Below are 17,409 nucleotides of genomic sequence, written 5' to 3' on the forward strand. Positions count from 1 at the left end.
CCTAGAATTCGATTATTCTACGACATAAAATACATCAGTAATACCCTCGTGATTTTTTTTTTTTCTTTTTTTTTACGTTTTTTGGTTGCCAACAAGTGGCTATATGGGACTACAGCTTCCACAGCCTCATAGTGTTTAGAATCACACTTGCAAACTATTATAACTCAAACTTTCAGGGAAAGGGATTTTAAATTCAGACTGAAAAAGCTGAAGCTTAATTACAGACATGTTGAAGTAATGTTGAAGTGTTTAGCTTCTGCCGATTGTATTTAGGCTTCAAAACTCATAAACATTGCGTTAATTTGAAAAGATTATCATGATGAACAAAACGTGTAAGAATCATGAAAGTTTGTTGGAGTTTATTTTTCTGCAATAATCCAAAAGCCAATGGAAAAATCTTATCGGGTTTTAGTCGAGGGAACCAGGGTGATGCAAACGTACAGGTTGGCCTACAAAAATACGCCATCACTTCAGCGCTCTATAAACAACTTATTAAACAGCATTAGCCTCTCTGCTGCCCCCTGCAGCTCTGGATCACTGAAGTTTCAGATATGTCCGTAAGTTTGTGTTTACTAACTTCAAACTGCAAGACAACGTCCATCATGTGATCTCAAGTGGCTAGTGTGAACACTCCTTATGTAGAATAAACATTTTAGGCCACTGATTAGACTGGTACCATTGGCACAGAAAATGCAAACTTAATGCTTTAAAGAAGTTTGAGAATCAAAACACGTTTAGTGCAGTTCTTGACTGTGTTGTGCTCAATGCTGACAGACCGCAGTCAAATCTCTGCTTGCGCTGGTTGAGGTGTGTGTGTGTGTTTGTGTTAGAGAGAGAGAGAGAAAGAGAGAGAGGGGGGCAATGTATTATCAATATACATATGAGTGTGTTTGTGTGTCAGCCATCTGAGAGGAAGGCAGCCGGCAGATGTTGAAATGGGAAAAGTGTAATTCAACCTGCAGATCAGCTTTTGTCGATTCTCAGGGGTGGATCTGATCTCAAACCTGATAAAACCCATGAGCCCACTCACCATAACACTTACGCTCTTAGACCACTCATCACTAACACACATACTCACACACTTAGATCGTTCATCGCTAATAATCTCTCTCTCTCTCGCTCTCTCACACCCACACACACACACACACACACACCTCATTACTAGCACACACTCTCAGAGAGCTCAATGCTAATACACACATACACATACTCTCTGGCCACATAACACACACACAAACATACACTAATTTACTAAGCCCTAAGATTTCAGATGAGATGGTCAGATGAGATGTTGTCAGGCTATGTCGGTAAAACTCCGAAAAATTAACATGACTGTCCAATCAGCCGTTATACGGTGCTCGTGGCGCGCACTCAAGAATTGCATGCGCAAATGCGCCGGCGCGCTGCATAATTACTTTTATTTATAATTATAATATTTTACATAATTATTATAGCTTAAAGAAACTAATTAAGTCATGAAATTACCAAACATGCGATTAAAGCCGCCTCAAAACTGTGCATGCATGTATTTGTTGACATGGTTTTAAAGCTATTGTTATCCAATTTGTTGGCCTTAAAACATCTTAAAAATGCACATATGCACACCAGGGAAATCTAAATTTTCTCGGGGTAGCATGCCCCCGTACCCCCCTAGAAAACTAGATTTTCTGACCTCGGTAATTATGAAACACATCTTATATTATATCTAATGAAATCTCAAGTAAACCTGTATTTCTACAAATATCTAAGCTAATACTTCAAATCTCAAGGTTAAATCAGAATTTGTTTTGTAAAAATGTTTCTGTAACAGCTGCCAAAAATAGTATATAGCTCCACTGTGGTTTTTAACAAATTTCAAAAAAAAAAAAAAAAAAAAATTCTCAAAACATCCCCCCCTCTGTTTTTTTTTTCCACAAATCGCACCCTGTACTCAATAGTGTAGTGTATGAATTTTAGAAGGTTATTTTATCATTCAACATTGGAGTCTGAGTCCCTCTCCCTCCGTGATTTTTCTGTTAATGTAATGTAATGTAATGTAATAAAAGTGCATCATCTGAGTATTTAAAGTGTACTTTCTCTTTTTGGAATTTTCAGTGTGAACACACTACTCACATTATTTATACTACAAAATGGCATAGAATAGTGCATAAGTATGTGAATTGGGACACACCTACTGCCTCTAGTGTCATATGACTGCATCAGTTACTAGCCTGAAGACTACTATCCAAAACTCCAAAAAGTTCACACTTACATATAATAAAGGTTATGCGTATTGGCGTGTTGTCTGAGGGGAGGGCTCTGAGCTTGGAATCCAGAGTACTCCCCCCATCCCAGGTTGGGATAGTAATAGTTAGAAGTGAGGAGAAGGGGTGGTGGAGGGATGCTGGAAAACTGTCAAGGAACAGAAGCAAGTCTGCTCTGTATAGATACCCCTTATCGTGTTAATGGAGTGGATTACTGAATGCGCTCCTCTTGTGTTAATTAGATTAATTATCTGAACATGCTCCTCCCGAACTTTGTTAATAAAACATCATATAATGCTACTCATGCAAGGCACATGGGTGATTTGGTTTATTACAACAGTTTTACGTTAGAATAATATATGATAGCCAATATAATGCCAAAATACACTATCATTCAAAATAAATTGATGCATTCATTCAGCAAGGATGCATTAAACTGATCAAAAGTGACAGTAAAGACATTTATGATGTTGTTTTAGAGCTTTCCATAAATGAATCCTGAAAAATATATAGCATTGTTTCCACAAAATTAAGCAGCACAGCTGTTTTCAACACTGATATGAATCAGAAATGTTTCTTGAGCATCAAATCATCACATTAGAATGATTTCTAAAAGATCATGTGACACTGAAGACTGGAGTAATGACGCTGAAAATTCAGCTTTGATCACAGGAATAAATTACATTAAAATATATTACAATAGAAAACAGTTATTTTTAAATTGTAATAATATTTCACAATATTACTATTTTTACTGTGTTTTTTGTTTTACTGTAAATAAATGCAGCCTTGGTGACCAGAAGAGACTTCTTGCAAAAAATCTACTTATACTAAACGTTAGTATATAATCAATGTAATTAAAGCAAATTGACTATACAATGGTATCTGGTCGATCACTAAAACTAAATATTCTTCTGCTGAGGGTTTGTACATTTTCCATAAAAACTGAAAACTCTAATCTTCGTCAAGATTACGTCTGTTTAACAGTGATGACGTCTGAAATATATAGAAAAACAGAGACTAAAGCCGTTTCAAACACATGTGCACACATACTTTACAGTGCTGATTCCTGTGAGAGTCACTCTCTACGAAATCCAGGTTATCTACAGTGATCTTTAACCAGACATTTAATCAAATTCTGCAACAGCACACCTGATTTAATTTGTTAAGTGTTCCCCCTAAATCATCACAAAGTTAATTAAACATCTTCACATTTGCAGCAAAGACCAAATTAAAGATTCTTCAATTGTTCTTTAGAGTAGATTAAGTTCACCAAAGACACATGTATCAAAAATCATTGTTGTACTTGTTGAGAAATTAATTGCTACTGTAGGTGTTTGCTATGGTGTTCTGGGTAAAAGCAACTTTCATAAGCTAAAACACTGTCTTTGGAGCTTAAAATGTTCTTCTATGGCACCAGACTGTAAAACCCTTTTTGTAACCTTTATATTTAACAGTGTAAAGTGTAAAACAGCCCGTACAGCTGAACTCTCCATCTGCAGGTGGGGATGGTCTCGTTGGCATCATGCCTGTCTGATGAGGGTCAATCTAGGTCAGGGCTTCTGTTAGAGCAGTGGGGTGAAGGCTGTCTTTGTGACTGCTGCATTCACTCCCTTTGTAAGGAGTGGAAAACCTGCAGCTATCACTTTCTTTGCCTGCTTTCTCTTACTGCGCAACGCACCCACTGCCACGGGCTACAAGGCACTCAGAGATGGAGAATTAGGCCAGAAAGTAGATGGAAGGACAGATTTGATTCTCTCTGTCCTCAACTTTCAGGGTTCCAATGAACACATAGGAAATATTTTGTTTCTTCTTTTCTTTAGTTCAATAATTCACACTGTAGTTGAAAGTGGTTAAGATCTTTCCTAATGTTTACCACATATTTGGGTTTGAACATCAAAAACTGCTTTGAATTTCCAATCTGGGAAAGCTTTGAATTCTTAACTTTAACAATGTGATGTTAGTGTGAACATACAGAAATTCATATGTGAAATTTCAGAAGTCAAGTATGAAATGTCAGAATTTATATAATTTATAAGTCAACCAAACAACATAACTGCACAATTGATTTTCAATCGGCCTGAATTATAAAATAATTAACTAATGGAACTATATAAAATATTGCACAGAAATGCACAAAATATATTAATTTCAAATGTATAATGATGTATGTTATGTCACAAATGTGGCACTTGGCTTTTCATGATTTATAAGTTCAAAGGAATTTAATTAAATCCATTGAAGTCAATAGAGTTCATGGTAATTCTCATATTATATGCTCTTATAAATTTCATATAATGATATATTCAAATAAAATTTCTCATAAATATTGATTACGAATATACAGTATATTTTCTTGCATCACCCTGTAGTTCTTGTAACATTTTAAATTTCAAAGAATTTTTCAATGGTTTAATTAAAAAGGGGGGGTAAATGTAGTAATAGCTCAGTAAAAATATGGTATAACATTTAAAACTTTAACAATTTTGAAAATTCACTCATTAATGAGAAGTTACTGGTCAAATACAATATGGTTTTAATTGAAAAATATGAAGTTATGAGTGTTTTATGAGCTTATGTTCCATGCAACATGTGTATACAGTTTTTAATGCATTACAAGCGTTAAGACTGGTGCCAAATTTTATAGTAAAATTTTATTATAAATTGTATTGAGACACTTATGAAATTAGGCTATGATGAACATGCCAGGCTAGTGTGTTTTATGCATGTGGGTCAGTTCAGTAGCATCTCACATTGGTCATATTTATAAGGCCAAAAAAAAGTAACATATTGAGAACTTTGGCTTTGTGATGTGAACGTACCCTAAAAAGACTGTTGATCCTATGCAAAAGATAATAAACAGCAAACAACTCACCAGTATTAAGGTCATCACAGCAGACTTCTATTGAGTCAGATGAACAGTCGCTGAAGTCATCCAGAGATACGTCTTCCTGAATCTGCAGCCTTTATAACACAAAATGAAAAGAATAAGACAATTAGACACTTTCCAAGAGCCTCATAAGAAAAACCCAACTCTGCTCCTTGGAAATATGTAGCATATATCAAGTGTTCTTTCACTGAATGTCGGCCTAGAAGTTCAGACATGTCATGGTGCTTGGTAATCTTCACTAACTGTTAACCATCTAGGAATGGCGGTCTGAAAATAATCAGTGTTCAGTGCTATTTTCAAACAGCAGATTTGTCAGTGTTACGGCTGGTTTATATTCAGTTACGCTAACATGGTAGTCGCCCTGATGCCAGTGTACCCTGTGCCCACCGGGTGTCCACTGCACTGAGTCATTAGAGCAGATAATTCAGAGAGTGTTCATGCTGGCAGGAGAAGCTTTTTAAGCATCTACTATGCCCCAGAATTCCCAGCAGGCATACAGAGGGCAAAAGCGACACAGTCTCTGAGAGTGGGACAGGAACTTAAACCGCTTGACTGATTCAGCGCTGGAAAGATTACGAGTGAAAAAGGAGGCTAATCTGTCAGCGTAAGTGATGGACTGTCATATTTGTCAAAACTGGATGAAATGGGGAAGAAAAAGACTGAGAGAGACAAAAGAGTGAGTGAGCTGGGCACAGACGGACATGAAGACAGATAGAGGGAAGACAAATTATGCAGCAGCTAGAGAAGTAACTAACCATGTAATGCAATAATACATGTACAACATTGAAAATTTGAAATGCTGTTAAAAATAAATAAAAGTTCCTCATTCAGTTTCTTGCACACTAGCTAGGTAGAAGGATATACATTTTCAATTACGTTTCAGCAAGATTAGGACTTTCCACTGTTCATCATAGATAATAAATAATAATAATAATAATAATAATAATAATAATAATAATAATAATAATAATAATAATAAAATAATAATTTACTTGACCTGTTGCTTCAAATAATTTCTTCTTTTGGACATTTCACACTTGCAAGTGTTAACCCAGAATCATTTTTAAAAACAGCCTAATGTATTCCTGACTTATCTTGAGTGATCTTGAACTATCTATCCTGAGTAAAAAAAAAAACTGAGGAGGTCAGTTTCAAGATTTCAGATTTTACATTTGTAAACCCTGGGTTTTGCACTTACTTGCATAATTACATAATTAACAATAGTCTATGTCTCAAATGTAACTGCTTTAATAACTGTCCATCATGCATAGATGACCTCAGTGGGCACCCGTCTTGATGAAAAATTATCCCATGATTTACTCACCCTCAAGCCATCTTAGGTGTTTATGACAAACTTCTTTCAGACAAACGCAATCAGGGTTATATTAAAAAAAATATCCTGGCTCTTCTAAGCTTTAAAAGTAATCATACAGCTCCGGGGGGTTAATAAAGGCCTTCTGAGGTGAAGAGATGGGTTTTTGTAAGACAAATTTTGAAATTTATGAACTATAATCACTGACTTCCGGCAACAGCCGTACACACGTTCTCAGCTTCAAAATATTGGGTCCCATTCATTACCATTATAAAGCTTGGAAGAGCCAGAATATATATTTTTAATATATCTCTGATTGTGTTTGTCTGAAAGAAGATAGTCATATACACCTCGGATGGCTTGAGGGTGAGTAAATTATTTTTGGGTGAACTATCCCTTTAAGGGTACATATTACTACTCTAAGTTACTAATATGCACATTTTAGGGATACAAAGTTACCCCTTTAAAGCAGAACTAAGCAAGATTCGCGAAGCTCCCCCTACAGTTTCCTTCAGTGAATGACACTGTCATAAATACTCCAAGCGCTGCTCTGGACTACAACGACTACAACGCTCACCAGCGCAGTAGTTTTGCAAATACAGTACAAGAAAGAGGAGGTGGGTAATTTGCAAATACAGTACACTCGATGGAGGTGGGTAATTTTCGAAATTGTCTTATAAAGACATAATATATACATTGTTTTTGAATTACCGTAAAGCATTTTGTCACTCTCGCGTGAACGTGAACATGAGGCGAGATTGTTTCGGGTCGGTGCAGCTCAAGTTGCAAGTGCTGTATTCTGGCGTAGACGTGCCAGAGGGGGTTAGTGCTCGCCTCAAACACACCACTACAAGTCAATTAACCATCGTAAGGACTTAGAAAACCATTTATGAAGGTAAAAAAAAGTTACTTAGTTCTGCTTTAAGGGGCAATTAATTCAGAGAGTGTTCATGTTGGCAGGAGAAGCTATACCCCAGAACCCCCAGCAGGCATAGAGGGAATTTTATCATTCATTATTCCATCTATTACTCAATAACCAAATCCTTATTTTAATTTTTCCTTTCTTTTTGGATGAATTTTTTTGAATGTGTGCATCATTACCATTCTAAAGGCCAATGTATACTTCACTTTTTATGCGTACGTGAGGGTCAGCATACAGATTTTTGTAACTTTTTATAATTTCCGCCGGATTTCTGTAACTGTGTATGTGCAACCTGCGTTTGACTGTGCAAAAAGTATACTTTAATCTTTTTTTACAGTGATGTCATCATCCACCTCAGTTCTGTTGAGGACCAGTGGCTAACACTCTAGATAAAGAAAATCAAAAGCACTGTTGATCGATACACTTATTATATATTTTCACTGTTGGACAGAAACCTTGTTCAAAACTGTTACTTTTCAGGAACACTGATAGATGTAAAAGGTGACCAGTAGCATTGGTTTATGACAAAAAATACAAATTATGAAATATAATATATAGCCTATTATATGAAATATAATATGACTTTCATCCATCAAATATACAAAAGCAGCCATGTTGAGAGGTGAAATGTGTGGCGGATGAATAGTTGTCTGCAGTAAATATGTTCCTACTTGCAAAAAATTTGCAAAGGTTTCTATATGGATCATTTTTGACCCATGTGTGTAAAATTGATGTAGAAATACAAAACCTGTGTTTGTTTATGAAAAAAAAAATAAAGAAAAAAAATAAACACAATGATTTGTTAAAATCAAAAACAAGATATTTAAGGAATACCTGGAATAAATAAATGATAAAATACATTTCTTTCAAAGATTCAGCGAAGAAACACACAGTGATGACTGAAATACCATAGGAAATGAATACGGGTCATTTTTGACCCATGTGTGTAAAATTGATGTAGACAAACAAAAACTGTGTTTGTTTATAAAGTAAGAAAGAAAAAAATGAACATAATGATTTTTGTCAATCAAAAACAAGATATTTAAGGAATACCTGGAATAAATGAATGATAAAATACATTTCTTTTAAAGATTCAGCAAAGAAACACTCAACCGTTATTGAAATTACATAGGAAATTAATACGGGTCATTTTTGACCCATGTTGCGCATTAGAAGGGGTTTTCATAGCTTGTGCATCAAAGGGTTAATATGGGTTAACCAGAGTGTGAAAAGCCTTCAAGTGTATACTAGTATACCTACTGTATGAAACCATCTGATCCCACCAGCATCTGTTGCATTTTACATACTGGTCTCAAGCATTAGGTGCCGATGTCCCCAATCAGGATTCTTAACTAGCTTTATGCTAGTTAAGAAGCCTGATTGGGGACATCAGCACCTAATGTCCTCCTTGGTCAAAAAGCTTTACCAGAAAAAACATTATGAACAGTCAGCTCCATGCTGGTGAAAAGCATAGCTATGCTTGGTGATCTCTGCACTGGTCTTTTTTGGTCGTGGTCTAAGCTGATATTTTGATCCTTCAGTGCATTTTCCATAACTTACCTGTATCTGAAAGGTGCAACGGCCGCCATATTGACCTTTGGTGTCTGTTTGGCTTTGAGCATTTCAACACTGGAGGCGTCCTGTTTAGCGACTGCAATAGCCTCAGGTGGCGATCTCTGTGGGACCTCCGGGCTGAGGTCATCTGGGGTGCACATCTCCTCATCTGAGAAGCTACTGGAGGCACTGTTCTGCAGGGTCACTCTCTCTCTATGGACTCTGAGAAGACCTGTATCTACATTAGTAGCTGCTGGACCAGGCCTCAAGTTTTTGTTACTAAATCTGAACGAAGGGATTCCCGTCTTGCTTTGACTGCTTCCAGAAGCAGCCCTCTCCTCGTGGCACTGGAGTTCTTCTGAGATCAAGCGGTTAGCGTTGTCCATTCGTCCTGTCTGAGAACAAAAGATCCCACTCTGGAAGTTCTTGTTGCCATTGGACCGAAAGTCAAGCAAACTCTCAGTCTTGGGCCCATCCAGATTACCCCTTGAAAGTGGGGACACTTTCCGTCGAACTTGTGGACTGTTATGGGCTGATCTAGAGTCCTGGATCTGTGTTTGAGGACTGGTGGAAGAACGTTGAATAGGTGGACTGCCTCTTAGAAGCAGATGCTGGTTTCTGAGGGTGGTGTCCCTCAGTACATCTTTGGAGGAGACGGGTGTAGGGCTGCTACTACAGGGGCTTCTGTTGCCAACAGGGATGTGTGTGGATGGTCTCGGAAGGCTGCTGCTGGTACACTTGGGCTCAGGTTTCGGGGAGGGGAGTCTGGTCCTGTGCAGAGGGATGCCGGAGCCTGGCTGGGCTCGTGGAAGACTCTTCACATTCACTCCTCCACTCATGATGGCACCAGATCAGATGCTGAGGAAAAAGGAAACAAACACCATGAGGACCTGAATCAGTGCATGTTGCTGTTCTCTTTAAGGAAACATGTTTTAAAGGTTGACCCTGAATTGCACGCACACACATGCCCTTGTGTCATCTCCACAGACATTGGTTTGTTGACGGAAAACCCTTCAGAGACAAATTCAAGCTGCGTGATAACTTCAACCATAATGATTCTGGATGATAAGGAGGATTCTACATGTAAGCAGCAAGGTTCCTTCAGGCTCATTAGAAAAATAAACCTGTGGCAACATTTCTGCAAAATGATATTATGTTGCGTTGTGCATGTTTTGCACCGGTTTCAAAGTGAAATATCCAGTGAGTGGCACTAAAAGCGTGTTCAGTTTTATCTAAAACAGATGAACATGAATTCTGGAAAAGTTTTATTACATTGATTGTTGCTAAAAGGTTAATGCTCCATCAAGTTTTAAAATAATGTACCACCTACACTAAACCCTAAATCTACTCGACCGTGAAGCATCCATGCCATTTTAGCTTGTTTCTACAAGTCCACATCACAAGTACAAGTTATGTACCAGCTGAGCTACCAAGCGAGTTTAGTATGTCAAAAAAGCCAATTATAAGGAGCTGGTTATGTGAAGCAAACTACGAAATGTATTCGTTTACAAATCATGCACTTTGGTAAAAAGTGTTTTGAGGTCATAATTATTGTGTCTTTATTAATCCATAATTCTGCCCTTGTAATCATAACTTTGTATGAAAATGATTAAAAGGGCTTCCTGTTTTACTGCCTCTAGTGTTCATTTCTGTTGGAAACGGCAGTGATTTGTATGTATTGGTAGGTGTTTTTGCGTTTTGCAAAAATGTTTCCACAGGTACGTTTTTCCAGTTAGCCTGTGTTGATTCCTCAACAACAGATTCTATCCTAGGGGCTCATGATGGAACTGCAAGAGTTTGAGATCATAACAGAAAAACCAATGCTGAACTAAACATGAAAGGCATTGCTCCGCACAGCTAAACAGTCATTTGTGGAAATTCAGGTGGAAATTGTGGATTTTGGATAAAAGCCTATCCATATCTGCCTGGTTATGATGACTTTTTCACATTTCAGAATATTATTACTAAGACAAAAGGATCTAACTGCAAATTATAATTCCTGTTCATAAATAAGGTGAGAACCAGACCTTTTGTAAACCTAAATATACTCAAATTAATTGAAAAGTGTAATATCCAATAAGGCTGGGGAAATAAATCGACACGTCGCAAATTGAGAAATGATTCTGGATCAATTGTGAGATTTTCTGAATGCATCGCGATTCTCTCTCGAATCGATTCTGAGCTTAGTTTTTAACAGCAGATGGCACTGCATGCATTAGAAACAGCTGTGTTCTGCTTCCTTCCAGTTCCATTATACTGTGGCATTTCTAAAGCTCAAATTGCTCATCTTTAACTGGTCCAATATGCTGCCTCTAGAATTCTTTTAATAAAAAGAAAAAAAGGGATCACGCCACTCCACTTTTAAAGGCCCTTCATTGGTTGCCTGTTCAATTTAGAATATATTTTCTAATCTTATTTATTATTTATTTATTTTTTTTTTATTTTTTTAATTCTTTACACAATCAAGCACCCGGCTACCTATCTGAATTGCTGCATCAGTACATCCCTTTGAGAAGCCTAAGATCTGGTGACCAGAACCTTCTTTTAATCCCACATTCCAGACTTAAACGTAGAGGTGACTGTGCCTCCTCGCCTCTGGAATGACTTGCCAGTGGAGATCTGAATGGCCCCTAGTCTGACCATTTTTAAGTCTCTTTTAAAAACCCATCTGTTTTCATTGGCCTATAAAGTTTTATGGTCATGCCTATTATATTTTCTATTTGTGTTTTATTTTATTCTGGTTCTTTGTGAAAATGTTTTTGTAATGATGACAGTATAGCGCACAAACAAGTAGCACCCATTCCATTCTCCACTGCAATCAGCAATCACACTACTTGTATACCATCCTCGCCTGAGTCTATGACTGTGACTGATCTATGCCCGAGCCCACCTCTTCAAGCGGGCACGGTCCGGAGCAAGTGTCCAGATTAAAAAAAGAAACAAAATGAAATTTGAAACATGTGTAAAATTATAATTAGAAATATATTGATTTGTTTGATCTTATATACAACAATAAAATCATATCTATTATTACTTTTAATGAAATATTCAGAACATTACTGGAAACCTCAGAGGGTTTACAAATACTGTAAATAATTTTAAATCATTGGGGCTCAGCTGACAAAGACTGGGAATCCCCTGACCAAAGAGTGTTAAAGAAAAAGAAAATGGAGACTATAGAAGTTCAGAGAGACTATCTGTTCATAAATAGTACTCACAAATATAATGTAAATTCCCACCTGATGTATTCAAACACAAATGGACATGGGCTGTTTAATGAAATCTGAGAAAATCTCCTCAAGAGCTTCTCTAAACAAAATCCCTGCCAAGGGGAAGGATTTGGCATGAGTGGTTAAGAGTCTTGTGAAAGAATACAGGAGAAAGGACAGTCATTATTTGAAATACTTGCTTCAGAATCAAAACGGTTGATTATATCAATCTCATTTTGTTAAGCCAACGAAACCCTTCCCAAATACTGTAAAGCTCCATCTGGTCACCAAAATAAATCTACTAGCAGCAGCAATGGAGAGATTCACTGCGGTTCAGTCAAAGACCTTTAAACCCCTGCCAGTTCAGTTAGTCTGGCAAATATATCTTCCATTCAGTGCCCAAATGTCCCAGAGGCTTTCATCCCAGCCCACAGACTGGTCAAGATGGCCCAAAAACCGCACTGTGTACTAACAGTCCCATGGTAACTATTGACCTTCAAATGTACAGGCAAAACTCAATCCATCAAAATCAGGGCCCTGCAAACAACAGGCATAAATGCTCTCTGGCAAATCAGAATCAGAGAAAGCGTTACAATTCAGACCGTGTGGGAGACCCCATAAGTTGTGGGATGCAAGCCGAGTCGCCTGTGGTCTGAATTCGAGCCACAAACCAAACTCACATTGAATAGAGCATGTAATACAATAGCCCTGCATTAAAAGGTTTGTACCCGCATGTTTTCAACACAAGACATGGGAATGTTCAGCTTTCCCTGAGAGATCTGACTGTGACAGAATTAAACAAGAAAACAACTTTAGCTATACATGGAGGCAGTAAAGATTTCTTATATTCTTCATGTCAAATCTTTTCTCCACTTATTGAGATTTTTTTTTCCCCCAGCTTTTATGCCTGCTAAATCTTTTCAAGGTCTATATCAGTGTTGTTATTGTTAACTAAAATAACTATTAAAAATTCTCATTAATTGAAATAAAGCTGAAATAAAATATGAATATTAGATGAAAAAATTAAACTTAAACTTGAATGAAAATTATAAATGTTGCATTGGCAACCAACTTCAACTTATTTTAGTCAAAGTACTGAATGACTAAAACAAAAACTGAAATAAAAATAAATTAAAGCTAAATAGAAATTAAAAAATAAAACAAATAAAAATGACAAAAGCACATAAAATTACTAAAACTTAAATTAAAAGAAAAATAATTCAAAATATTAATAAATAGTATAATTGTAGAAATACTAAATATAACACTGATCTATATCATAGTAAAATTAATATTAAAGTTTTTTTTTTCTTTTTTTTTTGTATTAGGTTGTTGTTGTTGTAGGTTAAAACAACCTAGTACAGTTCTGTACAAAACCACATGGACATGCATTCAGACATACAACTATAAAATGTACTGTGAACTGTGCTCTCAGGACAAGAGTATTTTTATAAATGTCAGGTTGGGTCAAGATTTCACAGTTTTGGCATGTTGTCACAAAAGGTCAGCGTGTTTTTCTTGGGCAATAACTGTAGACATGAATTTAAAGGTATCTGCCAACAGAATACAGAAACTGAGTTTCATAAAATGCATAGCCTGAAAAATATTCACTGGAAACTGAAAAGTGTGACAACAAGCCCCAGGCTCCACTACTTCTACTGTAGACTTATAGGAGCAGAGAAGGTCTGATAAACTGAAAATTTCATCACAACTTTTTCAAAATTCTGCTCTAATGTAATTAGTGGATCCAGTCATGTAAGACGAGGAATTCACAAATACGCTGACACTTAAGAATCATTGTTATCCTATAAACAAATACAGGAATAAGCATAAAATGAGCTTTCAAATTCAAATGTAGCGTAGTATGAGGTTTCAATGACCATCTGAGAAGCAATATAACTGAAATTCATACATGTGAAATATTTAGTGTTTCATTTAGTTCAAATGTAGATAAATAGCTTTTCGGAGATAACATGCATTAAAATTCCACCAAAAAAAAAAAAAAAAAAAAAATGTAAGCAGACAGAAACAAATACAAAAGTTTAACAACAACAAGTCAGCATTATGTCCAACATTATGTGAGTTTGACAAGACAAGACAGTCTTACAGAAGCAAATATTAGAGAAACATATACCCTCAGCCTAATGATTGATGTTTTTACAAACAAATTGCATGGCAAGTGACTAAAAATCACCAAAAAAATTGAAGAGAGATGGAACAGAAGCAATGTCATAAATGGTCATCTTTACCTGAGCACTGACTTTGGCCTACAGCAAACTAACCCAATGTTCCTCAACGTGTCATGAGCTTGTGCTCGAGTGAAGAGAGGCGAACAGAGAGAAGAGGAGACCGTGTGTCTACCATGTGAGTTCTACAGTCACATGATGCACAAAACTCAGACAGAGAAGTTTGTTTTTGACGATTAAAGCATTAACAGGGCCTTGAAAGCAGTCACTGGTTTTGTAATCAAATAAAGGCTGAGTGTCCAGAAAACCCTTTCACCATGGTATTCGTAGTTATGGTCAAAATAGTTGCCACATTTTTTTTTTTTTTATATATATAAATTAAATCATTATACATTTTTGTGGAATGTTATTCAAATAGTGTAAGAATTTCTCAGAATATCATTACTATTAAGTGTGCATTTATAATATTGTTCAATTTATAAAACCAGCCTGGTGACTGTTTGAGCTGGTCTTCCAGTTTGGTCATAGCTGGTTTAGAGGGGTTTTGACCACTTCTTTAGCAGACCAGCTGATCAACCAGCTAAGACCAGCCAACCCCCATAGGCTGGTTTTATTTGTTGTTTTGTTTTGTTTTTCAGCAGGGTTGTGCTTAAATTAAAAAAACTAAAGCAACCTACCATTTATAAATCACATTCATAATGATATTAAAGGATTAGTTCACTTCAGAATTAAAATTCTGATGATTTACTCACGCCCATGTCATCCAAGATGTTTATGTCTTTCTTTCTTCAGTTGAAAAGAAATTAAGGTTTTTGAGGAAAACATTCCAGAATTTCTCTCCATATAGTGAACTTCAACAGTTACCAACGGGTTGAAGTTCCAAATTGCAGATGAGGAATAAAGGTCTTATCTAGTGCAATGATCAATCATTTTTTTAAAAAAAAAAAAAAGAAAAGAAAATGTATATACTTTTTAACCACAAATGCTCATCTTGCACTGCTCTCCGATGCGCCACGCATGAAAATGACTGATCGTTTCATTAGATAAGACCCTTATTCCTCGTCTTTGATCATGTAGAGCCCTTTGAAGCTCCAATGAAACTGCAATTTGGACCTTCAACCTGTTGAACCCCAGTGAAGTATGGAGAATAATCCTGGAATATTTTCCTCAAAAACCTTAATTTCTTTTCGACTGAAGAAAGACATCTTGGATGACATGGGGGTGAGTAAATTATCAGGAAATTTTAATTCTGAAGTGAACTAATCCTTTAATATATTGTCAATAACACTGAATACCGTTTGTTTACAATCCAGTACAATATAACTGTAGTGTACACTTTGATATGGCATGCTTCCTCAAAACTCAGCCAGAGGACAGGTGAATTATTAACTTCAGAGGCAGAAATGTGGGTCAGCACAATCAAGCTTTGTTCAGGCTGGCAGAGACCTAAAAATGAAGATTAATGTCGGTTGAAGGCAGTTCTCTGTAAGCAATGTTTGTAGCACATTAAAACACTGTAAATATGATTAATTGACATCTGTCACTGACATCTGTGAATAGACACTTTTTATGGATATCATTAGTCTTTTTTGCATAGCCAAGCTTTTGACTATAATATGAAGTCTGGACCAGTTTGCAGCTTCGTCTGGCTATGAACATCAGGAAGAGTATGTCTGACTGACATAAAAAGAGACTTGTGGAGTGTGGCAGAAACATAAATCGGCGCCTATGCCCAGATCTACCCATTTATTTGTCAGCAAACTTTTGACAGCTCCAGCGCTTTTGTTAAAACTACAGATCGCACTTCTGCATTTTTGTATCCACCCCATGGAAATTTTAAATATTTCCTTGGCAATATATATATATATATATATATATATATATATATATATAATATTATTATATTATATACACACACACACACACACACACACACACACACACACATTTTTGTAAATATTTTATTATATCTTTTCATGTGACAACACTGAAGAAATGACACTTTGCTACAATGTAAAGTAGTGAGTGTACAGCTTGTATAAGAGTGTAAATTTACTGTCCCCTCAAAATAACTCAACACACAGCCATTAACATCTGAACTGCTGGCCACAAAAATGAGTACACCCCTAAGTAAAAATGTCCAAATTGGGTCCAATTTGCCATTTTCTCTCCCTGGTGTCATGTGACTCATTAGTGTTACAAGGCCTCAGGTGTAAATGGGGAGCAGGTGTGTTAAATTTGGTGTTATCGCTCTCACTCTCTCATACTGGTCACTGGAAGTTCAACATGGCACCTCATGGCAAAGAACTCTCTGAGGATCTGAAAAAAAGAATTGTTGCTCTACATAAAGATGGCATAGGCTATAAGAAGATTGCCAAGACCCTGAAACTGAGCTGCAGCACGGTGGCCAAGACCATACAGCGGTTTAACAGGACAGTTTCAACTCAGAACAGCCTTGCCATGGTCGACCAAAGAAGTGCACATGCTCAGCATCATATCCAGAGGTTGTGTTTGGGAAATAGACGCATGAGTGCTGCCAGCATTGCTGCAGAGGTTGAAAGGGTGGGGGGTCAGCCTGTCAGTGCTCAGACCATACGCCGCACACTGCATCAAATTGGTCTGCATGGCTGTCATCCCAGAAAGAAGCCTCTTCTAAAGATGATGCACAAGAAAGCCCGCAAACAGTTTGCTGAAGACAAGCAGACTAAGGACATGGATTACTGGAACCATGTCCTGTGGTCTGATGAGACCAAGATAAACTTATTTCAGTTCAGATGGTGTCAAGCGTGTGTGGCGGCAACCAGGTGAGGAGTACAAAGACAACTGTGTCTTGCCTACAGTCAAGCATGGATGGTGGGACTGTCATGGTCTGGGGCTGCATGAGTGCTGCCGGCACTGGTGAGCTACAGTTCATTGAGGGAATCATGAATGCCAACATGTACTGTGACATACTGAAGCAGAGCATGATCCCCTCCCTTCGGAGACTGGGCCACAGGGAAGTATTCCAACATGATAATGGCCTCAAACACACCTCCAAGACGACCACTGCCTTGCTAAAGAAGCTGTGGGTACCTAAACCCTATTGAGCATCTG

At 37.0% G+C, this 17,409-nt stretch overlaps 1 protein-coding gene across 1 annotated transcript in view; it reads right to left on the reverse strand.

Annotated features, from left to right (window-relative positions):
• The window catches only part of nav1a (neuron navigator 1a), a 162,883-nt gene extending 148,380 nt beyond the window's left edge, over positions 1-14,503 (reverse strand). Inside the window, 3 exon segments of the mRNA XM_048178068.1 lie at positions 5,119-5,207; positions 8,928-9,779; positions 14,380-14,503. Coding sequence (XP_048034025.1) covers positions 5,119-5,207; positions 8,928-9,760 — 922 coding nt within the window. The 5' untranslated portion in view covers positions 9,761-9,779; positions 14,380-14,503.
• Positions 14,504-17,409: the final 2,906 nt, after the last annotated feature.

The sequence above is a fragment of the Megalobrama amblycephala genome, linkage group LG24 (genome assembly GCF_018812025.1).
Source record: "Megalobrama amblycephala isolate DHTTF-2021 linkage group LG24, ASM1881202v1, whole genome shotgun sequence".
In the NCBI taxonomy this organism is placed as follows: domain Eukaryota; kingdom Metazoa; phylum Chordata; class Actinopteri; order Cypriniformes; family Xenocyprididae; genus Megalobrama; species Megalobrama amblycephala.